The 25,743-nt window shown below is 44.5% G+C and overlaps 1 protein-coding gene across 1 annotated transcript; it reads right to left on the bottom strand.

Annotated features, from left to right (window-relative positions):
- Positions 1-3,327: 3,327 nt before the first annotated feature.
- Positions 3,328-22,652, bottom strand: LOC149345007 (uncharacterized). Its single transcript, XM_089542715.1, has 5 exons — positions 22,509-22,652; positions 11,858-11,919; positions 11,616-11,705; positions 9,478-9,504; positions 3,328-3,485 (listed from the first exon to the last, which is right to left on the bottom strand). The coding sequence occupies exons 1-5, from the start codon at positions 22,579-22,581 to the stop codon at positions 3,426-3,428; spliced, it is 312 nt and encodes a 103-aa protein (XP_089398841.1). The 5' UTR covers positions 22,582-22,652; the 3' UTR covers positions 3,328-3,425.
- Between the last annotated feature and the right edge of the window lie 3,091 nt (positions 22,653-25,743).

Raw genomic sequence — 25,743 nt, 5'->3', positions numbered from 1 at the left:
TTGATCATTGAGTAATATGACCCCAGTTTTGAACAAAAATAAATGAAGAGTACCTTAGTAATCTGAAATTCGCTGATGACATCGCCTTGCTAAGTGACCACGGATGAACTGCAAAACATGATCCATGCGTCAGGCAGGCAGAGCAGAACAGTGGGCCTAAAAATTAACATGCGGAAAACCATAGTAATGCTCAAAAGTCTAGCAAAGAAACAACAGCACACTATTGGTATCAAGGTGCCGGAAGAGGTAAGAGAATACTTCTTGGGAAAGGTAATGACCGCTGAACACAGATCATGAAAGGTTTATGGTTTATGGGGTTCAACGTCCCAAAGCGACTGAGGTTATGGGGGACGCCGTAGGGAAGGGCTCTGGAAATTTCGATTGCCCGGGGTTCTTTAACGTGCCCCGACATGCATGCATGCAATAAGAGACAAAGAGGGCAATGTCATTAGCAATATAGATAAGATAGTTAAAGTAGCCGAAGAATTTTACTTAGATCTCTACAGTAGCGATCGCAATCAGAATGTTACTGAGAGAGGCAGTGGAACACAGCAATGGGACATCCCGCCAGTAACGAAGGAGGAAGTAAAGAAAGTCTTGGGAGCAATGCAGAGGGGGAAAGCAGCTGGTGAGGATCAGATAACAGCAGATTTGTTGAAGGATGGAGGAGAGATTGCGCTCGAAAAACAAGCCACCCTGTGTACGCAATGTCTTGTGTCCTCGAGCATACCTAGAGCTTAGAGAAACGCTAATATTATCTTAATTCTTAAGAAAGGAGACACCAAGGACTTGAAGAACTACAGACCGATCAGCTTACTGTCTGTTGCCTACAAGGTATTTCATAAGGTAATCGCTAATAGGGTCAGGATAACCTTAGACTTCAATCAACGAAATGACCACGCAGACTTTCGTCAAGGATACTCGAAAATGGACCATATTCACGTAATCATTTAGGTGATAGAGAAATGCGCAGAATATAACCAGCCCCTATATATAGCGTTCATTGATTACGAGGAAGCATTCAACTCAGTAGAAACCTCAGCAGTCATGCAGGCATTGCGGAATCAGGGTGTAGAAGAGTGTTATGTGAAAATATTGGAAGATATTTATAACGATTGTACAGCTACCATAGTTCTCCATAAAGTCAGCAATAAAATTCTAATAAGGAAAGGTGTCAGGCAGGGAGACACGATCTCGCCTATGCTATTCACTGCTTGTTTGCAGGAGGTATTCCGGGGCCTGAAATGGGAACAGTTTGGGATAAGAGTTAATGGAGAATACGTAAGTTATTTCTGATTCGCTGATGACATTGCCTTGCTAAGCCACTCTGGACAAGAACTGCAAAGCATGATCAATCAGTTAGACAGGCAGAGCAGAACGGTGGGGCTAAGAATTAACATGCAGAAAACCAAAGTAATGTTCAACAGCCTAGCAAGGGAACAGCATTTCGCAGTTGGTAGCCAGGTGCTGGAAGTAGTAGAAGAATATGTGTATTTAGGGCAGGTAGTGACAGCTGATCCAGATCATGAGAGGGAAATAACTAGAAGAATAAGAATGGGGTGGAGCGCATATGGCAGGTTATCTCAGGTCATGAATGGCAGTTTACCGATATCCCTCAAGAGAAAAGTATACAACAGGTGTACCTTACCGGTACTCACCTATGGGGCAGAAACGTGGAGGCTAACAAAGAGGGTTAAGTTTAAGTTAAGGACAACGCAGCGAGCTATGGAAAGAAAAATGATAGGTGTAACGTTAAGCGATCGCAAGCGGGCGGAGTGGGTGAGAGAACAAACGCGGGTTAATGATATTCTAGTTGAAATGAAGAGGAAGAAGTGGGCTTGGGCAGGGCATGTAATGCGAAGGCAAGATAACCGCTGGTCCTTAAGGGTAACGGAGTGGATTCCAAGAGAAGGCGAACGTAGCAGGGGGCGGCAGAAAATTCGGTGGGTGTGGATGATATTAAGAAATTTGCGGGAATATTGTGGCTGCGGCTGGCGTAGGATAGGGTTAATTGGAGAGACATGGGAGACGACGTTGCCCAGCAGTGGGCGTAGTCATGCTGCATCTGCTGCTGCTGCTGCTGCTGCTGCTGCTGATGATGATGATGATGATGGTGACATCGCACAGTACACAGGCCTCTAGAATTTTCCCTCCATCGAAATTCGACCGCCGTGAGCTGGATCGAAGCCATGTCTTTCTTTCAGGGTCAGCAGCCGAGCGCCATAACTGAGCCACTGCGGCGGCCGGATCATGAGAGGGAAACAACTAGAAGAATTAGAATGGGATGGAGCGCATACGGGAGGTTCTCTCAGATCATGGATGACAGTTTACGATTATCCCTCAAGAGGAAACTATAAAACAGCTCTATCTCACCGCTACTCACCTACGGGGAGAAACGTGGAGGCTAGCCAATATGGTTCAGCTTAAGTTAAGGAGCGAGCTAAGAAAAGAAAAATGATAGGTGTAACGTTACGACACCAAAAGCGGGGCAGAGTAGGTAGAAAAGAAATGCACAATTAATGCCATACAAGTCGAAATTAGGAGGGTGCAATGGGCTTGGGCAGGGCATGTAATGCGAAGGCAAGATAACCGCTGGTCCTTAAGGGTAACGGAGTGGATCCCAAGAGAAGGCAAAAGTAGCAGGGGGCGGCAGAAAGTTAGGTGGGCGGATGAGATTAAGAAATATGCGGGAATACGGTGGCCGCAACTGGCAAAGGACAGGGTTAATTGGAGAGGCATGGGAGAGGACTTTGGCCTGCAGTGGACGTAGTCAGGCTGGTGGTGATGATGATGATGAATTATATTTTTTCCTAATGTATCTAGGGTCACAGCGCGGTCAGTTAACTTTCGGACCCTCGCCTTCGTAGTTAACATGTTGAAATAAGTCTGGAATTCATTTTTCAGCGAGTGGCCTATGTTGACGATGATATATGGGCCGCAGTTTCTTAACGCAACAGATTTCCCGCTGGCTGAAGTGCTTTTGTAGAAGGAGTTCCACAGAAGAAGCGCCTCTTGGTGTGTGCATCGCTGGATGACGGCGTCAAAAAAACATCTTTGTGAACTTGTAGATTTTTTTTTTTGTGCCGTGGCGCTCTCCTCCCAGTGTGAGTTTGAGTGCGCCGTAGCGGTACCCCAGTCTGCTGCAGGTGACGTCTGATTGTGGCTTTGGGCTCTCGTGACGCTCCAACCCGCAGTGCTTGGTAGCCTCCGAGAAACAAAACCACAAGCAGGGAGCAACCGACAGGCTCTGTTGCCTGCATGCCTGGCGGCCAAACCTGCGCCGTAAATGGCAAGTCTATGAACCGTAAATAATTCCTAGCGATGGCATCGGCAAAACGAACGCTTTATTTCATCACGCCCTCCAAAAACAAGGGGGTTGCTTTACGAACAGTGCGTTGCACAAGTCGTCCACACCTGCAGCCACTTCAACTTGCGCCAGGCTTGCACTCAGTGTACGCCTTCTTGATAGCTTCCGCCTCCTCGGCCTGAAAGCAAGAAAAAACGGGGAGGCGTTAGAACTCAACCGCAGTAAAAGGCTGCCTCTGGCTTCTTGTCAGTGGCCTTCTTAAAGACTGTGTGCAATTAACGTGAGTCCTTTCATACAGGTGTCATTAGGAGTAGATACGGCTAGTTCATATAGCTTCAATACCCGAGCTTTCATGTGTGTCATGAACGTTCCTCTCGAATCTGCAGCAGCTAAGCGCGTGCACTGCTGCATGTCTCACCACTTTCGTAACCTACTGTTGCCAACTGAAAAACAGGGTTTCAGTAACTGCGCAAAAAACAACTTTAGTTTCTCAGAGTCCTCTGGTGAAAACTAGTGATAGACCGTCGCAAGTTGCCGAAAATGGGCAGGAATGTCTCTGAACTTGGCAACTGTTAAGTAATATGTATATTTGGAAATGTATTTTATCCCCAGTCATTATCGAAAGTGCGGATGCGCCAGATAGCAAAATTCTTTTTTAAGTTTTCCTTGCGTCTGCAAAGCAACTCCCCGAGGTGGGCTCGTCAAAGAGCATCTTGCCCTTTTGAATAACCCATGATTTTATGATTCAATGCAAGAAACGAACATGCGTTTTTAATACAACTCGTACAATACGCAACATATCGCATTGAGGCCTGTCTGTCCAACTGGCTCGCATTCCGTCTTGAGGAAGCCTTGCCCAGGCTATAGGTTCCGCTGATTTCCTTCCGAGTTGTTCGGTCCACGCCGCAGTGAACTTTCCGCCTTCTTTCGCACCCTTCATATTTAGGCTCCCATAATGCGCGTGTGCGTTCACTCGAAACAGCACGGCAGTGATAACAACAATCATTCGCGCGTTTAGTGGCTATGTCGATGCTTTTCTGCAGCGTTTTGCCTTGTTTGCTGTTGCTTCCATGCCACTCTTTCAGTACGGATACCCGCGAGACAACGCGCGCCTTCAAATACTTCGGCGAGCTCGCAAAGCGCTTTCCTCGCGAGTGCGGCAGCTTTTTCTTTAATCATCCCGTAGCTCTCAGCATCCGATGGTTAAAATTGGCTGCATTTTTATGAAACTGCCCCAAGTAGCAGCCAATTATATGCTTATTGGACGCCCCACTCAACCGGTGTTGGCCGAAACGCCACGCAAGCTTTTACAAAGGCTGGAACAGAATAACCTCGTTCCTTCGTGTGTACAACCTTACCTCTTTTGAGTAGAGATGCGCTTTCACTCGGACGATGCAGTGGAGTTCAAACGAAAAGTGAAATTAATTACAAAGTGAATGGTCTACCATTCTTTTTTATGGTGTTCAGGACACTGATGAGTCTGAAACTTGGGAAGACTCTGAGCGTCTTGTGAACGAATTCTGTTCTAGCAAACTTGGTATCACGTTGTCTTCCTTAGCCCGTGCTCACCGCATAGGCCGTTTTTCTCAAGAAAAAAAGAGACCCATTATTGCAAAGCTGTTCAACGAAAAAGAAGTCGAAACGCTTATGAGTAAGGGCTATAAACTCAAAAATACCGATTTCAGCATTTCGCGAGATTACTCGAAAACGGTTCGTGAGAAACGCAGCCAACTGTGGAAGTATGCCAAATCAGTAAAAAAAGAAGGTGACAAGGTCCGTTTGTCTTTTGATAAACTGCTTATCAATGGTGTCTCGTATTTCTGGGATGATCAAACCAGTAGCGCAGTGCGCGTGTCCCTTGCCTGACGCATCCCTTCCAGTTCTCGTAAAGTGGCTGGCAAACCGCCCGGGCGGCCAAACGCGCAGCGTTGCTCCAATTACGATGTCAGTTTTCTGTACACTAACATAAGGAGTGTTCTTTCTAAAAACGTAGCTCTTTCTTCTTTAATTGATTCATGCTGCTCCTCGGTCATCGCGCTTACCGAGACTTGGTTAAATGACATGGTTCCTGATGATGTCATTTTCGCCTGTGACTCCGAATTCAACATATTTCGTTGTGACCGCACGGGCCGTAGAGGTGGCGGTGTCCTTCTGGCTGTCAGTAAAGTGCTCACTGCTGTGCCTATCGAGGTCACGTCGTACATAGAATCGGTATGGGTTCGGTTGAATTGTGGTCCCACGGTCGCCATCATTGGCGTCATTTACCGCCCTCCGGACATGAATTCTTCATTCGCAAGTCAGTTTTCTAATTTACTAAGCGATCTTACTTGTCGTTTTCCGAATTCAAGCTTACTTTTACTTGGTGACTAACTTTCTGGCTATTAACTGGTCGTCTTTAACAGCTCCTGCCAATGATCCCGAAGCTCAGGCTTTCCTCCAGTCCTGTCTCGATTTCTCTTTGCAACAACTTATTTCTGAACCTACGCGTCGTTCCGCCACTACAGCCAATATTCTCGATCTTATCTTGACAAGTGATCCTTACTTTTGCTCCAACATTGCGCTCTTAGAAGGCCTTTCCGACCATTCCATAATCACGGGTAACCTGAATTTTGTGCCCCATAAAAAGATAACTCGTACTAAACAAATAAGGTGCTACAACCGAGCAAACTTCGGCGAAATAAACGCTCAGTTGTCAGTCTTTGCTGATCATTTTCTTCACGATTTTTCGTCACGCTCCGTGGAAACGAACTGGAACCTGTTCAGCGTGAAACTTGCTACTCTCATTGACAGATTCATACCCGTCATCAGTATCCCCTGCACTAACACAGCGCCTTGGTTTAATAGGCATCTACGTCGCCTTAATAACAAGAAAAAGCCCCTTTACAGACAAGCCGACAAGAACAGACACTCCGAATCTTGGCAACGGTACAAATTATGTGATAAGGAATATCAGTCTGAGTTGATATCTGCACGTAGGCACTTCTTCACACACGATCTACCGGCAATGCTAACAAACAATCCACGGAAGTTCTGGCAGATAATAAACCCCGCTAATCATCCTGATATTACTCTTACTAACGCGGAAGGCAGCAGTGTTCCAGTGGCCGAATGCGCCGAACTTTTCAATAACGCATTCACATCCGTTTTTACCCGTGAAGATCTCCCTCTACCTCCTGTTTCTGTCAGCACTTCTAATACATCAGTGTCCGAAATATTTATCAGTGAGACCGGTATCTTATCCTTACTAGGGAAGCTTAAAACAACATCAGCATCAGATCACCTTGGCTTTAATAACAAAATACTCAAAAATTCATCTGATGGTATTCATCGCATCTTGTCCGCTATTTTTTCACAATCTCTATCATCAGGCGTGATTCCGCTGGACTGGCGCCTAGCTAAAGTTGTGCCAATTTTCAAGTCTGGCGATCGTTCCTCACTACTAAATTACCGACCCATTTCATTAACTAGCACTGTTTGCAAACTTCTTGAACACGTAATTCACTCGCAGGTAATTAACTATCTTGAAGAACATAACATTATCTTTAAATATCAACATGGGTTCCGTAAAGGCTACTCTTGCGAAACGCAACTTGCCGGATTCATTCAAGACATACATTCATCGATTGATGCTGGCATTCAAGTAGACTCCATATTTCTTGATTTTTCTAAAGCTTTCGACAGAGTACCTCACAACCGGTTATTAATGAAACTAGCACTGCTTAATATTCACCCTCTTGTCATTGCATGGGTTAAAGATTTTCTGTTTTCCAGGTCTCAATTTACAACTGTCAATAACCACAATTCGTCTTTCAGCCAAGTACACTCTGGCGTCCCACAAGGAAGTGTGCTTGGCCCCTTACTTTTCCTAATATTTATCAACGATTTACCGGATTCCATTTCTTCCCATATCAGACTTTTTGCTGATGATTGTGTAATTTATCGCAAAATTTATTCTAACACCGATTGCCAATCCCTTCAATCTGACCTGGATTCAGTAACAGCATGGTGCTCAACCTGGCTTATGCAACTTAATCATTCAAAAACTAAATTGATGTCTTTTACTAACCGAATGTCTCGAATTCAAACAGCATACTCCTTAAATAATAGCTCACTCGAGCTAGTCACCACGTATAAGTACTTAGGACTTCACCTTCATTCAGACTTAGCATGGAACCACCATATTAACCTTATGCTTGCATCTGCTAATCGGTCATTAGGTCTCTTAAAACATAACCTAAAGCATGCTCCTCCTCACCTCCGTGCTCATGCCTATACCACTCTAATTCGACCTAAAATTGAATGTGCCTCGGCTATTTGGGACCCTTACCAATCTTACCTAATAAATAACATTGAATCATTGCAGAACCGCGCCGTTCGTTTTATTTACTCCGATTATTCACGTAACACCAGCGTCACAGCCTTAAAGAAACGCGCAGGTCTCCAGGATTTATGTCTCCGCCGTAAAATTGCACGACTGTCACTTTTTCATAAACTTTATCATCATCCATCACTTCATAACGACTTTTTTTCTTTGCCTACTTCGATTTTTGACCGCCGCGATCATCCCTTTAAAGTTAGACGTTTCACGTGCAGGACATTTATCTATGCGCATTCATTCTTACCACGCACAATATCTGACTGGAACACTCTGCCTTCACATATCGCAACCACCACTGATCCTGATAAATATTTTAAACTTATATCTTCAATAACTACTGCTTAACTCTTCGCATACATTGTTATTTTATTTGTTCATGGCTTCCTTTTTTGCAGGGTTTGTTACTAAAAAGATTCATTGTATTAGTGTTCTGTTTGTATAATTTTAATAATGCAGTAATCTTCGTTCTTTGCCGCGCTGCCATTCTTTTGATTCTTTTGCTTACTTATATGTCATGCAAAGTGTCTTATTTGTGCTTTTGATTGATTCTTTTGCTTACTTATTTCATCCAGTGTGTGTTATTTGTGCTTTTGTTGTTTGTTTTATATTTGTGGTTTTTTTTTTATTCTGTTCAATTGCCTGTGCCCCCCCCCCCCCTATGTAATACCCTCTCGAGGGCCTTTAGGGGTATTCTGTATAAATAAAATAAATAAATAAAATTAAGAGGAATTGAGGGGTATGAAGTGGAATTTGCGCTTATACTTGCAATTCTGATGCAGTTTTCTTTTTTGCGAAATAAGCATAAAGTTCATGGCTCTCATTCAGTGTTCGTTTATTCACTAGAAAAAATGGATCTGTGCAAAAGGTCAAAGGCTTAGACATTGCGAGAGCCGTTGTCTTCGCTGTATTTTAGGGCTGACCGCCCTATGAGCCCTGTTTTTCACAACGCGTTTCTAAGGATCGCGCTTGACCGATTAACTCAAGCTGCCTAACCCTGTTTAGGCAGAGATAAATGCGTCCGTACTCTACTCCTGTTCAAGTATTCTTTTCGGTTATGAGCGAGCGCACAGAGTTCTTGGGGGTGCAACTTTTTAGCACCGCTACCTGCTGTTTCATGAAGCACTTGAAATTGCACCTATTTTTCTCACTACTGAGAGAGTGAAAAACAGTTTTTTTTCTGCAGTTCGAAGAGCAGCTGCAGTACAGCTCAGGAGGGAGAACTGCGGGCAAGATACCGCATTGTGAAATTTCAGTGCGTGAAAATTACGTCAGCGCAGCATTAAATACCAGCTCTTATTATTAAACACCTAAATTGATATTATGGTATAGTGGTATCGCTTATGACATTAGGTTGGACTACAAACTGTGAAAGGTAAGAAAAACAATTTCGCTGTGTGAAAGCTTTTAAATACGCCAGGTCATTACAGGAACGTGACGACCATTACTGAACGAAATACTCCAACTTCACTATTATAATCAGGAGCTTCTACGCTGTTCGGTTCTAAACCGGCCAGCCTTTTCCATAGAAGCGTCGATAAGGTAACGCTTTTTGGGTAGCTTCAACAATGCTTTGTTACGATTTGTTATCAGAACAACACAGTTAGGACGTGAACTTGGGGCACCATTTTTTGCTTACTTCTGTAGAGATGGAGCAGAACAAAAAATCCCATGCTCCACATATCACTGAAAATGTTTATGCACCAAAGAGAAAATTGACAAGTGCGCTGTAAGCTCTACTTAAAAACAGAACGAAGTACGCTTCAACAGTGAAAGGAATTAAAGATGTACTCACGGAGAAAACTTTCTTGAGCACCTCCCCCTAAAGAAAAAAATAAAATTTAATTCTTGGTGAACGTGCCGATTAATGTTACTGCAAGTTCTTTTCTTCACAGTGTAACAGCGGAGAAATCTAATCTATTCATATTTCAAAGATAACGGTTTAAGGAGCACAGTTTCATCACCAAGATTTACGCTGACGTTTTATGAATCGTTCTTACAAGCCATGTCCACTCTTAAAACTGCATACCTGCTCCTAAATACTTTCTGCGACACTGCAAGCAAAATATATAAAACAGTGAATAAAAATTTCTCGCATTATCGCTATTTCATGACGTTTCACAAAATGTTGTCTGTCGGGAGCAGTGGAGAGCGCCAAGTGCTAATGGCATGCCGGCCCAGGCATTCTTTACGCGGGAGAAGGAAAGCAGCGGGCTGAAAAGAGCGTTCAAGTTATAATGGCTCGAACAGGCCACAAACTGTGGTGTTTTTGTATTCCTTGTGCAGAAACTTGGCTAATATTTTTTTTTTTTTGCAATCACGCATTTTTTAAAAACAGAAATCTCTAGCCGCGTTCTCAGTCGCACCGCGAAGGAGGCGTGTTTGGACATAACTGTAGGATCTGAGATATACCTAGTTTATCGCTCATTTTTCTCACCCTTTACAGGGAAATGAACATCAATGCACGGTGTTCGCTTTCTTTGCTCGCTTCCTTTCCCGTTTCATTCTCACTGCTGCTGACACGAAACAGGCAGCCACACTCACTCGAAACATTAGCGCTGAGGTTGTCGTCAACTGGCCATAACCATCACTTTCAAAATAATTTTACGCTTATTTTTTGTAATAATGACAGTTGTCAGCTTGAATAAGATATTGCTGTCCTGTACTTCGCAGTAAAATATTACTGCCTACGCCTGTGGTTGAATGAAAAATTTATTCAGTGCCTGATTAGGTCGATCTGTATCCCCCAACTTGTGTAACTATGACGCACAGAGCACGTGTTATTCTGTAACCTATTCGCAGCTTGGTACCCGGCCAGCAGTGTTTATGCTGAATTATTAAGATGTCAAAATATGTGGACTTAGACTAAAAGACGTTACTTGTTTTCTAGGTGTGAAAGTGCAATAAAAATTTTGAGGACCATTAAGTTTCGCTCTTAAGAGTGCAGCGCGATAGCGTTAATTTCGCATAATTGCCTCATTACTAATTAGCTTACTCATAGTTACTGAGGTACGCATCGTACTTGTCTGTAAGACACTCCACAAAGTGAAAGACCACAATGCATTCATTCGATCTGCCTTTATTCAACTTGAGCTAACGATCCATCGAGGCCTCCCCGCACGCTCGTAGGGAATGAAAATAATTAGACTGAGCTACTTTGCAATCACGCATAAACTTATGAAGGACCAACTCGCCCTCCCTAAAGTACTGGTGTGGTAGGGAGCGTCACGAAAACAAAGAAATCCTTCGTGGGCAACGAGCGGCGTGCCCATATCGTAATTAGAAAGTCCTGAGTGCGATTCCCACCCAAATGAAAGGAGTTTTCTTCTCACCTCAGTTACGTTATTTTGGTTGCACCAACTTCCTTCATAAACTTGCACTTAATTCTAAAACTTCTGCCTTGTATCTGATTTTTATTAATTCATTAACCCATCGTAAATTTTCCTCACGGCCAACAACGGCGACTCCGACTTTCCTGCGAGACGGGTCCCGTAAAGCTATCATTTTAAAGCTTAAAAAAAGCTAGCTTTTTGTGACGAAAGCTAATTCACCTTAACATTTCTTGCGCGCAAGGCTGTTGACAGATTTTGCTGAGTAGAGCGCCTAAGTATTAAAGTCGAAATTTCGCAGTCCTTCGAAAAGTGCTTTCTTAAATTTAGTTTTGGTGCAAACAAGTACGTACACGTCAAACAGGGCTCTTCCCCACAATATAATATTGCTACCATGCGAGGCGCATATTTGTACACTACGGTCTTCAGAAATCGTAATTTGGAAAACCTACGGCAAAAAGCCCTTAGGAGACTCCGAATAAAATGAACAGGTCCTCAGTGTTTAGATTTTTTCAGCTGTAAGAATAACGTTTCCGCGAAGAATTCCGTAACGTAATTACTCAAGGGGAAATATTTCCGAAGAGTATCAAAAGTGTCCACTCACAAAGTCCACGTCAGCATCGCACTGCTTCTTAAGAAGCCCAGCCAGGTTGTCACCCTGGCTCTCGATAATTTCCTTTGCCTTTCCTTTCAGCTGTGAGGAAAATACTGCATTACAAATACAAAGCCGGTGACAGTGCTCACACACACATAAAAAAAAAAAAACATTTAAGCAATCTGCATCCAGGGTGTGCTTCTTGCTGCCTGAATGCAGAAAACGCAGAATAATGGCTTGAGCAGTAGTACCTCGGAGTCGAAGCGTTCTCCCATGCACTTCACCATTTCTTTGATCTGGTCGTCGTTCAGCCCTGAGAAGCAGAAAGAAAGTTCCAAGTTACGTATACTATGTGGTTAAATCGCGTTTTGTGAGAAACGCCTGCGCTGAAGCCAAGCTATCGGCAACAGCGGTTTCTACGTTGCTGCCACTCACAGTATCCCGATTGTTTGTTTGCGTGTAATGCTGACATAAAGGCCACAAAGTAGTCTGGCGTAAATGCGTTTAAACTGCAAAATTAATTACATCATTTAATGGTCTAGTAGAAAGCAACCAGTGCCCGTGGAGAAAAAAAAAGCCAGAGTTAAAGGTACAATTTCAGTTTTGTTCTTTGCGAGAGAGAGAGAACGATCAACGGGGAGGGAGGAGCAGGGAGGGAGGTTACCTAGGCGCGGCCCAGTATGTTACCATGCACGCGGGAAGGGAAACAGAGGGAGAGATAGCAAAGGGAGCGAGGTACGTTGATGACTTTTTCACGTGAACATAGTCCGTAGCTACCACGGTACACTGGGCACACTCTGGAAGTTTACAGCCTTGAACTCAAGGCCCAGTCTTTCAAGAATTTTCAAAGCGTCTTCACAGCCGTCCTCCGCGATGAAGATTTAGCCCAAGGACCCAGAATCTTGCCCTGTGTAAGGGGCGAGGATCCAAGCGGCGGATTGTTGCAGCTAGGAAGACACGATGACGCTCAAACCGAGGGCAATCACAAAGTGCTTAATTGGCTCTTCGCATCCGCCGTTATCACACGCAGGAGAGAGTCCCATAGCGATTAAGTGGGAGGAGGCATTTGTAAACGCCACTCCCGGCCACATGCGACATGTAGCCGGTGGATTAAGTTGAAGTAAAGAGTCGAGGCGGTGTAAATGGCATGCCGAGTTTCCAAGGGAAGACCATGACGCCAGAGTCGTATTTCGGCCAAGCACTGGCAGATTTCTTGCGGCGTCTGCTCTTGTCAGTGGTTCGTACCATGTTGGAAATGCCGTCGGCCGATCAAGCTGGAGCATCAGCTGCTATGTTTACAACAATGCAACAGTGCCCTGGTAGCAACTGGACGATGGTGTCATGTTCCTCTCTAACTCCCTGGTGTAGTAGGCGCCATATGTCCGCAACGAGTTGCTCGTGGTCGCCATGGAGTAAAGTAGATTTCAGAAATTTTAGGGCAGGTTTTGAATCCAGAACAAACCCCTTTATGTTGTGCTTCAGAAAGGAAACAGTAGCGCCGAAAAACGCACACACAGCTGAAGAACGACGTAGGACAAGCGCACACTTCATCTGACTTTATTCTCTGAAAAACGACCACATATACAGAAACCTTGGTGTGCTTGTGTCCGATGTATGCACAGCCGCACGAAGAGCGGCCAATTCTGACCCGGTGAAAGTTGCCCATTGCGAAATTTTTTTTTAGTTGACACTGGTTTTTCTCACAGGAATGTCCACGACGCAAGCTGAACTAGCTGATGAGACCAAGCCATCTGTATGTACATGAGTGCGGTCACTATACTCAGCGTGGAGTCGGTGAGGGTCAACTGTCTAAGGGTAGGTGTCGATATGGCTGAGTTTTTCAATATCCACGGAACTCTAAGGCGCACACTTATTTATTTATTTATTTATTTATACATACTGCAGCGCAATTTATATGCGCTGTGGCAGTAGTGGGAAAAACACAAAATGCAAGAAAACAAAATGCAGCAAAATGTACAAAGTGAGAAATACAAAAAGTTAAAATCACAAATGAAATATCTAACATGAAAGGAACCGTTAACAACAGGGTAAGAATACACAGCTATTATGCGTCTTCAACGGCAGTTACAAAATTTGAAATGGACAAGAACGAATGGACCCAGGTAAAGAATTCCAGGCTTTTATTGAACGGGGAAAAAAACAAAATTTGAAAAAATTAGCATGCGCAAAATACGGTATCAAATTAAGCTCGTGATGACTTCTTGTAGATGATAATGGTGCAAAGTTAATGTAGTGGTTAGCTGAGAGCCTTAATGAGGAATTGACGACACAATGTAAGAATTTTAATGATTCAGAGTGGCGACGGGCAGATAGCGTGGTTAAATTCAATGAGAGAAGTGTAGAAGAGGGTGAGAAATCGCGATCATAACGATGACATATAAAACGCACAGCTTTCGTTTGGACTGCTTCTAACATGTTAATTTCGAATTGCTTGTACGGGTTCCACACTACAGCTGCGTAATCAAGAACAGGGCGGATTAGAGATTTATACAACAGTAGCTTTGTGTCTTTTGGTGAATTGGGTAGCGTGCGTCGTAGATAACCTAGTTTTTTTAGTGCTTTATTACATACGTAATCAATGTGTTTAGACCAAGACATGTTATGCGTGAATATGACACCAAGATATTTGTACTGAGAGACCCCATCCACCACACGGCCATTTAAAGAGTAACTAAAATGGGAAACGGAAGATTTGTTACAAAAATACATGAGGACGGTTTTGTCGAAATTAATTCTCATTTGCCAGGTACTACACCAACTACAAAACATAGCAAATCACTCTTGGAGGTGACGATGATCATTAGGGCCATTAATTACTTCGTATAAAACGCAGTCATCAGCGTAAAGACGAATGTTAGAAGGAATGTTATGTGGCAAGTCATTTATATATATTAAAAAGAGTAGTGGTCCAAGGACGGAGCCTTGAGGCACTCCTGACGTTACATCAACAGCAGCAGAATGAGAAGAATTATAGGATACGAACTGGGAACGAGATGAGAGAAAGCTAGAAATCCAGTCAACCAAGTGAGCATTGTTTAATATAGCATTTAGTTTAGCAAGAAGCTTGGAATGTAGAACAGTATCGAATGCTTTCGAGAAGTCTATAAAAATGGCATCAACTTGGTTACCGACATCGAGGTTATGTAATATATCATGAGCGAATTCTGTTAATTGTGTTACCGTACTAAATCCGCGCCTAAACCCATGCTGAAAGTTAGACAGCAAATTATTGGATTCAAGAAAAAGCATGATGTGTTTATGAATGACGTGTTCCAACATTTTGCATGACTGTGATGTCAATGAAATCGGTCTGCAGTTCGACAAGCGCTGTCTATCACCAGATTTAAAAAGAGGGAGCACTTTGGCTAATTTCCAAGAAGAAGGAACGGTAGCAGATGCTAAGGACTTGTTGAATATGATGGTCAGATATTTCGAAGACCACATGGAGTAACGAACCAGGAACGCATTGTGTATTCCATCTGGTCCGGTACATTTCTTAACGTCGAGGTTTAATACAAGATTTAGGATGTCATCAGTGTTTACGACAACATCACTGATTGCTGGAGAAGAAATTATATTAGTGAGTGGCGGAATGACGTTGTTATCCGGAACGAACACCGAGTTAAAATATTTGTTGAAAGCATCCGATATTACAGCCGGCTCACTGATGACGTCATTATCTAATCTGAACGAAGAGGATGCAGTATCACGAGGTAAGATGGATGACCAAAATTTTCGGGGGTTAGTTTTTAACAGATCGCGCAGGTGGACACGAAAAAAGAAATCCTTGGCCATGCGCAACTTAAGATTAAGTTCTTTTTTTGCCTTGTGAAATCTGTCTGAGGTTATGGGATCGTTGCTTCTTCTAGATCGCCTTAGTCTACGAAAGCGACGAGATAAATGCAAAGCGTCTCGAGTCATCCAAGGAACATTAGTATTTCTTTTCTTAGTTTTAATAGAAACAAAGCGTTGGACACAATCCTTGACAAGACATTCAAAGTAATCAGTAAGAAAATTTACGTCGTGGCTTGCTGAGAAAGCAGAGAATGTATCGAAACGATCAGCTAAAACCTCAATAATGAAATTGTCGTCAGCACGAGTGAAGTCAGGAAAAATAGTAAACAAATAGGGAGATTTGGAAACTGGACAAGAGAGTGAAACTAACACGCCTTTATGGTCTGAGAGCCCATCAATTACTTCACAAGAGAAGTGATTTTGGGCCAAAGTAGAGCTTAGAAAAACTAAGTCGAGGATGGAATTCAGCCTAGTAGCACTAGAAACAACCTGAGTTAGTCCAAACAATAAGGAAATGTTTATTAGTTCTTTACAAATTGTAATGTCACGACCAAATGCAGACAACGATGGCCAGTGGATGCCAGGAGTGTTGAAGTCTCCCAAACAGATAAATCTTGATGAAGTAATGTTGATCTTGGTCATGAAATTTGCGACAGCGTGAAGGACATCAAAGGAAGAACCAGGTGGACGATAAATAACACTGATTAGAATACTATAATTGTTTAGATAAACTTTGCACCAGAAGGATTCTGTATCAGGGGGTGAAGGCTAAACTGAGAATCGTAAATCCGATCTGATAAGCAATGCCACACCGCCACCAGTACTGCAACTTCTGTCTAAGCGCACGGCAACAACACCTGGTGGAGTGAATTCGGAGTCGTAAATTCCACTATGCAGCCAAGTCTCCGTTATGCCAATAATATGGGGGGAGTGAACAGAAATAAGGGACAGTAAATCTGGAAATTTTTTAGCAATGCTGCGATCGTTAATATTTAGAACAACTAGCTTATCAGGACGGCCAGAGCTAAGTCAGGGAGTCGATGATGCGGCAGTCAAGGACACAGGCGCAGAACAAGCAGGATCATTGTATGCTTTTACCAACGAGTTAGAACTTTCATCCCAATTGTAACGAACCTTGTCAATGAAGACATGATCGAAACTTAACCTCACGACAGAACCGTTGTCACGAAAAGACACTGATGCGTCCCATATTTTTTTTACGAATGGACCTAACCCTTGCAGAAAAATCTTCTGTAATGAAGAAGGCAGAGCCCTTGAGTTTAGAGACGTTTTTAAAAACCACACTTCTGTCGTTGAAGCTAGAAAGATTTAGGATAACTGGACGAGTATAACCTCTGCGAGCTGCACCGAGCCTGTGGAAGCGCTCAATACTGGGACAGCTAATCTTCAATTTATCAGTAAATACAGATGAGATGCTAGCCAACAATGTGTCAGCGGTTTCGTTCGGGTCTTCTGAAACGCCGTGTATTATAATGTTATTTCTTCGAGAGCGGTTTTCAAGGTCATCATTCTTTTGCATCAGCTGTGTTACTCTGGAATTTAGAGTTAATTTCAGCGTGTAAATCAGAAATTAGATTGGAATTTTCGGGCGTGGGTAAAGACTCTAATGCAGCCACACGTGACTCCAAAGCATCAAAGTGGCAAGGAAAAGACTGCTTAATGTCCGCGATGTCACGGGCCAACTGATTCTGCCCAGCTAGTATTCTAGAAAACATGTCAGACACCGAAGGATTCGAAGAGATTTCACTGTCAAGATTTACAGCGGAAGAACTCGCATCGTCAGCCTCCCCGAGAGTGAGACTGGAACCACTCACAGACCGGGTTAAAGGTCTGGTTGCAGAAGTACTGCTTTTACTGGAGTTCGCTGACTTTGATGGGGGGCCTGGATTGAGTTCCACGTCACTACTCAGGAGGAGATGACATGCGCAATAAAACGCGTGCACGCAGCAGGACACAAGAGTTTGTGGGCAATGGTACAGCAGCAAGAATCGATCATCAGGCCGGACGCACTCAGCGCCAGAATAGTAACATACCTACATGAAGAGCAAGCAGTGATTTAACATTACGCCGGTGCCGCTGCAGCCTAGCCCACGTATGCGCCATAGGGATGCGGGAAACCACACTGCCAGTGTGAACTGCGGTGAGATTGACGACTAGTGAGCTGCTATTATCTTTGAGAACGCAGCGTGCGGTCTCCGTACCATTACTGACACAAGGTCATGCTGGGGGTCCTTGATAGATGACGTATTTGAATCCGCAGTGTGTCAAGGACTATATACGTTGAAAGTTGGTAGTCCTTGGCGACAGCAATGGTGGCAACTGCTGATGTGCTGCGAGGGAGACTCAGGCATGTGCGAAGACCCTCACCTTCTACAGCCTAGAGGGCACGCAGATTTGCCTTGCATGCGTTGGAAAGAACGGGTGTACTTCATCGCAAAAATAACAAAAAAGGTGCTTCCTTCAGCTGAAGCATTGACTGAACCGACAAGCCCTTTAATTTTCCACCCAGAAATCTCAGTTGGTGAGCGATGGAGATTAGCTTTTCCTTTAAAAACTGCAATGCTAGCTTCCATGCTAATGCCAGTTATATGGCAATTCCTAAAAAAAAACGATGAGAGGTACAATAATAAATGGTATGACCGTCGATAGTTGCAGAAGGGGAGTCATAAATTTGCATGTAAATGCCAATAACGCACACTTCTCGGCTCAAACACTCACACCTTGCTCTCGGAGACAGGAGGAAGTCATTTCCTCTCGCACCTGGAGGCGTGTCACAGAGGCGGCAGAATTGCAGACTAAGTCGGCATACATGAGATTTGCGCGGTAATAGGTAGGCTGTCTGGTAAGCCTCAGATTAAACAATGTACGGTTGAGAACACCACCCTGGGGCAGGCCTTGGTAGGTGTAATGCGCAGGTGTCGGGCCATCTTCACAAATGATAAAAAATGACCTGTTGGTCAGATAGCTTTTTATCAACCGGAACATCCGACCACCGATTCCAACAGGCTCTAGGCTATGAAGGATGGCTTCATGTGCTACGTTATCGTAAGCACCTTTCACATGAAGAAAAAGTGCCACGCCATGCGCTTCTAGAGTTTATGATGCTGACCATCGGAAAAAAATTAAGGACGTTATCTATAGAGAACCAACCCTGCTGAAATCCCGCATTGTCATTAGCGTACACTTTATAGCGCTCAGTGTAGCACTCAAATCTTGCCAGAATCATTCCTTCTATGATTTTCCCCTCGCATGATATGTCCCAAAGCAATTGGCCTGTACGTTGTGAGCTCGAGCGGCGATTTCCCTGGATTAAGTAATGATATCAGCCGACCGTATTTTCACTGGAGAGGAGCTACATAATCTTGCATTGTATGGTTTATTATGTTGAGTAGCGCTCTTCATGCGTCGTGGCCAAGGTGGCAAAGAGCAGCATATGTGATGTCGTCTGGTCTTGGTGAAGGAGAATGCCCTTTGCGCAAGGGCCACATCGTTCCTCGCGATAGAAGATGATATTCATTGCTGACTCTCGTGATGCAGGAGGAACATGCTGGGAACTCAAGGTAGTCATTGAGCCCATAATTGTCCTGCAGAAGCCAGTTGCTCCTTCAATCTGGTGACGGTTTTGGTATACAGCTAACGCACGGAAAAGTTCACTTTCAAAGCGTTCGAAGTCCCCTGCACCGTCCGCCAAATGAGGCACATAGGCTTTCTAGGATCCAGAGACTGACATTAGGACACATAGCGCTTGTTCGGCAACCTTTCCATTCATCACTTTTATTCTACAAAAGTGGCACCTCCCTGAGATCCTGCAAGTATTTGGTTTGACTGTAGCGTCTTTCTGCAGGGTGCGTAATAGCACGTATGTGCTCTACTTCTATATCAAGTTCAATGCGTATTTTAGTTGCCGTGAGGTAGCCTCTAGCAGCCTTCTGCAGTTGCTATGGTTTCCTCCAATCTAAAAGTGAGCGCAGCTTTGCACGCCTGTTCCGTGCGTGTCTTTAATGCCGTGTCTGTCGGTATGCACGTGTTTGGCTTGGCCGGACGCCCCAAGGCCTAGATTCTTTAGGAAAGTGGGTGTGCGGTCACTGCCACGGTTCTCGGGTCACTGCTATGGGTGCAGAGAGAACACTTCGGGGCCAGGCAACTGCTGTAGGATGTGCCTCGCAGGTACGTCGGGCTGCCATCATTCATTACGTAAAGTTCATTCTCTGAGGCAAAAAAAGCCAAATTTCTTCCTCTAGCATTGATTCTAGGACTTCCCCATAGTGGATCGTAAGCGTTCCAATCGGCGGTAACAATCTAAGGAGCCCGACTTGTCTCCATGATGGACTTCAGGTTCTAGCAGTACAATTTCGAAAAAGGGGAGACAAGCTGCAATCATTGTGAACTCTATGGTTCATTTTTGACAATAAAACACGCGTACTGATTGTCATTTTGGAGTTGAACGGGGTGGAAAACGTACTTCAAGTCGGTACGGATGCAGACAACAAATTTGCTGCGCTCCCTGCACTCGGAAAGCCTGATCGCTTGGGATGAGTTAGGCACTCAGATTACGAGTATCAGGAAGTGGTTGTCAAAAACGTATTGCTCGAAACTTGACATTCGTCACTTCAAGCCTCTTGTGCCCCAATGTAAGAGCGCAGCCCATTTGACTTCTTCACGAAACGTAGGAAGCTGGCCAGCCGTTGTGGTTTAGAGACCGGTTGAGGATTGCAGCGCTTGCAGCAGAGGGCGAAAGACAGTGACCACCTTTCTGAGCATCACGAGGGCTAGGCGATGTTTCTCTGGGAGGTTGTCCGTGACAACTGTTGAGCTCTACGATGGGAGCTTACGCCTGGAAGGCTGCAACGATGTTATTCCATGTATTCACCTGAACATCTTTAATTTGGTTAGGTAAGAGTGCCTAAATCTCCACGGAGACTACTTGCTGGTCGAGCCGCCTCATGTTGTCGGTTGGCTACAAAGGAAGGTCGAGGATGGTGTGTGCCGGTGAGTTGCCATTCGTTTGCTTTTGCAGTGCACTCACTTGAAGATCCGGCTCTGAACAGTCTTCTATTGGTCTTCCGGCTCCGATAGGTTTCAAACCCATCTCCACAGCTGGCCTCGCTAAAGTAATGGATGGTGCCATCGCTCAGAACGCTAGACTGCTTCCTCGACAAGGTAGAAGCGGAAGCCTCCTGATTTGTCGGATGCAGGGGAGAATTCTGTACCATAGCCATATGACGGTGGACGCCATTCTCCAAATCCACACGCAAAAGCATTGAAAAAAGCTGGAGACTGATAGAAAGCGTTCACAAAGATTCACTTCGTTGTCGCCTGTTCTTTGGAAAGCCCGATGAAAAGGCGCAGCATCAAGGCTGATCGACACGTTAAATACAGTCCACCGGAGATACTATCCCCAGAAATTCACAGCCCCAGAAGCAGAATGCATGTCTCCTGCGAATAGTGGTTAAAAACTGGCCAATAAATAAAGTGTGTTTCCCAAGACATGCTCATCCTTGAAATAAGGCAGCAAAGAAAGAGCATCAGGTCGTTTTCTTTACCACTCGAAAGGTTATCAGCGGCTCCACTTTGAGCGTATTGTGAATGCACGGACCATATGTGTTTTTTGTTTTACAAATTATTAACTTGTTTACCACCTTAGCGCAGTTGTGATGTAGCCTGTGTTGACAAGTGAGGAGCAATTATTTCAACCGCCTATAGATTATTTTTGAATCATATAAAAACAAAATGCAGGACATTAAAAAAGCCCTGGCTGCCGTCTTATGGTGCTGAAGGTGTTCTATGGTGTCAGATTATGCGGCCGCACGAAGACATTGGACGGACAAGTACGCTGTGCTCAGCCTCTTTTGTATAAGGTATGAAATATTCTTCGTGCGGGTGCATACCGTATGAGCAGGAATAAATTTAAAGGTATTGATTTCCGTTAGGTCATGAGCAATTATGCAACTTAGGAAGCATTACAATGCGTTCATCAGATCACTGAAAGGAATACTGTCTTTTGTGATGATACAACTTAGAATAATACGAAGGCATTGAAAGATGCGTGAGCATTCGTCCAACTACGAAGGTCAGGGCGCATCAGAGCAGCTCTGTTCTGAGATGCTTCTGTTTCCGTTGTTGCGTTTTAGCCTCAAAGCGCTCTCTCGTTTTGGGGGTAAAGGGCATTTCTCGGCGAGCCTTGTTACAACAAAATTGGTCAAGCTAATCATCATAAAAGAAGAGTGTTATAAAGGAGTCGGATGGTGGCTCTCTTCTAAAGCGAATGAATATCAAGACTGAGTGCAATAAGTGCAGGCAAATGTAAAATATATTTCAAACCTGCGTATCAAACTACCTTACGCTTCTACATGTGTCTTCATTGACTCTGCAATTGACTATAAATCCCAAAGATTGGCTAGCTGGACTGCATGGAGCAGGAACAGACCGGTCTATCATGTCGATTATCTGTTTAACCTGCTCTTTAAGCATGGTATTATTTGTGGGTAACAGGAAACTGCTATGAGATAGTATAACTGCCAACAAGTCCTGTTCGTTTCATTTGCTGCCACATAAGCTACAGCAGCTTTTTGGGTAGTGGATAACGCTTAGTATGACTGCGAAATTTTATCCCTAGGTATCAAATAATTTAGCTTTCGTTGAAGTTTTCCGCACTACGTGTGACCCCTGGCAAATACACTGTTACTGCTCCGCTTCGCATTCACTTTGTCTACATTGAATAACAAACATAGGCAGGCGCGTTTAATAAAGAGACTTACTTTCAATTTGGTGAATTAAACTCTATGCTTGGTATCGCAAATGTCGGAAGGAAAAGAAATAAGCCATTAGATGGGATATTTAAAAACAGAGATACCAAGAGGCACAAGAACAGTGAGACGGACCGGAAGGACACAAAGGTTGAACTTATTCTTCAGCGTGTTCAAGAAGCGTGGCTCTTAAATTTACGCCGGCTGCATCGAGACCCATGTCTGGTTGAAAATTTTAACAAGCAATAAAATCTCAAACCAGATTCAAAGACAAATGCTGAAATATATAGCACGGGGAGAATTATTCAAGTTAGCTTACCGCACACTTCATGGGCACCCCTGGCGACGAGGGCTCCAGCCATGACGAGTGCACAGATCAACAACACTTTCATTTTCAATGGGCTTGAACTCTACGAGAGAGTAACCAGAAAGAGATAAGCACTGCAAGAGCGAGTTCGACTGAATATCCTTGAGCATTCGTACGTTATATATGCGCGCGCTCTCCCTGCCTGTGTCCTTGGCGAGAACACAAAACAACAAGCCAACGTTCTGGCTTTTATTCCGCCATATTTTGCAATAGTTAGCGCCCATGCATACGAGGCTTTCCCCTTCCAATGCGAACATGAATATAACAAAAACCTCAGGCGGAAAAAGTAGCGAGAAAAGAATCCTCTTTTCTCTGCACAGAACCTGGTGCTTTCGTTTAAAGGGAAACTTTAGCGCGATGATGACACGCATCGCGCCTTGTGATCATCAGCCGATTTTTGTCTGCCTTTCTATTTTCCTACCTGTTTTTCCCACCCTTCGATCACTCCGTTCCTCTTCAGTGCCACTCGCGCGTAGAGACACGCTCCAGCACCGACCATTGCGCGTTATTGCAGTTGTCCCCCTTCACCTCCACTATCCGCCGCCTCAAAACCTCGGCAGTGGGCCCCTTCCTGCCTGCCGGCTACCGTGCCGCGATCACTCAGGACGCTAGCTGCCTCCTCTACCCGCCTCTGCTTCTTCTTCTTAAGCATTGAGTGCGGGCGGACTTGCTGTAATGTAGGTTTCCTTAGGGATTGGTCATTTTGCAGGCAATAGATTTAAGACAATAATGAAATGAAGTGATGTAATAATAAACAAGAAGACATGACATACAGGTTGAGTGGAACTTTCGTTTGACAGCTCAGCCATAACTGGGACATGTAACAAGTAACAAGTGAAGGCGGGCTAGTTGGTGGTTGACAATGGAGTGCATACTGCCACCGCGCAAAACGACGCAGGACGAAGAGAGAAAAGCACAGGACAAGACGCGGAACATAAACTAAAGTTTACTACGTGAAAACCACATTCATAGAGGAACCGTAATCACACCTGATAAACAGCCGAAACCTTCAAATAACACAGGCACGAGGGCGCGCGTGGCACAAGTTCGCATCTAGATAGTTTAACTCCTTCTTAGATAAAGATACTTAAGTGGAGCTGATGCAACGGTCATTTTCTTTTTTTTATGCAGTAGGCTTCGAAGATTTCCGACCATTGCGACCATTGACTTCCGACATAACTGGGAGCCTGTGTGACAAAAAAAAATGAAAACCACAACGAGTGCGTGCCCAGAAACAAGAAAAAAGAAGACAGCGAGCTGAGACAGTTTATGCGCTTTCAGGAACGAGGCCAACCTAAGATACAACTGCCTTTCGCTCATCTGATGTGTTGCTCTACGAGATCACAGTTCTTTTAGCTCTCATTGACGCTGAGCCAAATAGAGCAATGCTGTCAAAGGAAGACCGGCTATCGCAAAGTAGTTTCACCTATTTACTGGCGTGTTCGGCGTGGGAAGGAACTAGGAACCACTACCTATATACTTATAGGTTACACTACCACAGGCTTAAAAACGTAGGGGTTTGGGGACGTATCGACAGGGGACCAGTGTTCTTCAGAGTGGTATATGATCCTAGACGGGCATTATTAGGGATTGGAAAAGAGCTGCTCCAATGCGCCTGAGTTGAACCCACACACACGCTAAAAAAAAAAGAAGCTTTACAAAAATGGCACCTACGCGCCTGGTCTGTGATCGTGCGCGAAAACAGTATCCGGAATTCATTTACCACTACAAGTTACCCGGTTACAGAGCGAAAGCTATGGCGTATCGGGCAAATACAAGCGGCTTGGCGCCTGCAACGTTGAGTGCATTCCGCACTCTGAATAGGCAGCGCATCCACCCTGCCACACTGGAAGGTTGCAGTTAATGGTTGATCGCGAGATAGTTCGGTCACTCATTTAACGCTGCGGCATATTGCAGTATCGCCGCGTGACTTCCACAACGTTGTCGGAGCAAACGAATGCAGCTCACATCTCTCTCTCTCACCACCCCACGTACCTGTTAGCACGATTCAGGCGTCCACTGGCCCAGTGAGCCCGCTATGTGCACTTCCTTTCCGTAATATCATCGCAGTGTAAAACGTTTTCAACTCCAACGCCAATGAACCCAATGAACGCCGACAGGCTATGGCTTCAGCGCCGCGTTTCTGGCACAATGTTGTCAATGCCAACTCATGCAGCCCACGTCTGTTCCTACCGCCACGTAGCTTAAAGCACAATTGAGTTATCCACTGTTCCAAGAGAGCAGTTATGCGTCTTTCCTTCGCTTTCCAACCTGCCGCTCCATTGGTTTCGCAGCTTAAAGCGCGGCTAAGGTGTCCACTGTCCCAGAGGGGGCCAGTTCTGCGCCTTCCTTTGTTTTCGTAACTCAAGGTCATTTGAAGGGGAAATATGCACGGTCCGCGATTCAAGCCCGAAGTCCCGTAGTGAAGATTTCGCTTCAAAAAATAATCCGCTCAGAACCCAGTCTACACATCTGAGGTTGAGCGCAGCGCGTGGTTCATGAAAACACGTTGTCAGCCGGTAAACTTTGAAATGACTCCCTCGGTTTTTATTATTTATTTCCGTAGAACTCTAAAGGCCCTCACTAGGATGACATTACATAGGGGCGGAAAAAATAAAAAGATAACAGGGAACATCTATAATCATAAACTGAAAAGTCAACAAAACTATAAACGAGGAATTATTCAACACGCAGCAAGTTTCAAAATACGGAGGAAAACACATGCAAAAGGGTTTGGTTTGTGGGGTTTCACGTCCCAAAGCGACTCTCGCTGTGAGGGACGCCACAGTGAAGGGCTCCGGAATTCCGACCACCTGAGGTTCTTTACGTGCACTGATATCGCACAGTACACGGTTCTCCAGAATTTAGCCTTCATCGAAATTGGACCACCGCCGCCGGGTTCGAGCCCACGTCTTTCGGTCAGCAGCCGAGCACCATAACCACTCAGCCACCGCTTTCTTGTTCTTTATTGCAATCACTGAGCCACCGCAGATGCTTACACGCAAAAATGAACATGATAGCAACAAATAAAGAGTGCAAAAGATGAAAATCAAACACATAGGGTGAAGAGAGCAGAGCTAGAGAAATTGCACGCGGCTTTCATTTTTAACAGTGCATGAGATATTGTCGGATTGATTTCAGGTGCGATAGTAGCAGGCAGACGGCTTCAGGCAGTAGTTTTGGGAAT

This window comes from Amblyomma mixtum, chromosome 5 (assembly GCF_055824585.1).
Source record: "Amblyomma mixtum isolate Tamu chromosome 5, ASM5582458v1, whole genome shotgun sequence".
Classification (NCBI taxonomy): domain Eukaryota; kingdom Metazoa; phylum Arthropoda; class Arachnida; order Ixodida; family Ixodidae; genus Amblyomma; species Amblyomma mixtum.
This window is presented reverse-complemented; position numbering and strand designations above follow the sequence as displayed.

Bases quoted from the DNA above. Each gene is read 5' to 3' on its own strand.
- LOC149345007 (XM_089542715.1), bottom strand. From the start codon at position 22,581: ATGAAAGTGTTGTTGATCTGTGCACTCGTCATGGCTGGAGCCCTCGTC. The intron at 11,706-11,857 runs GTACTACTGCTC...TTTTCCTCACAG, and splicing joins GAGAACGCTTCGACTCCGAG to CTGAAAGGAAAGGCAAAGGA. The intron at 3,486-9,477 runs GTGAGTACATCT...TCTTGCTTTCAG, and splicing joins TGCTCAAGAAAGTTTTCTCC to GCCGAGGAGGCGGAAGCTAT.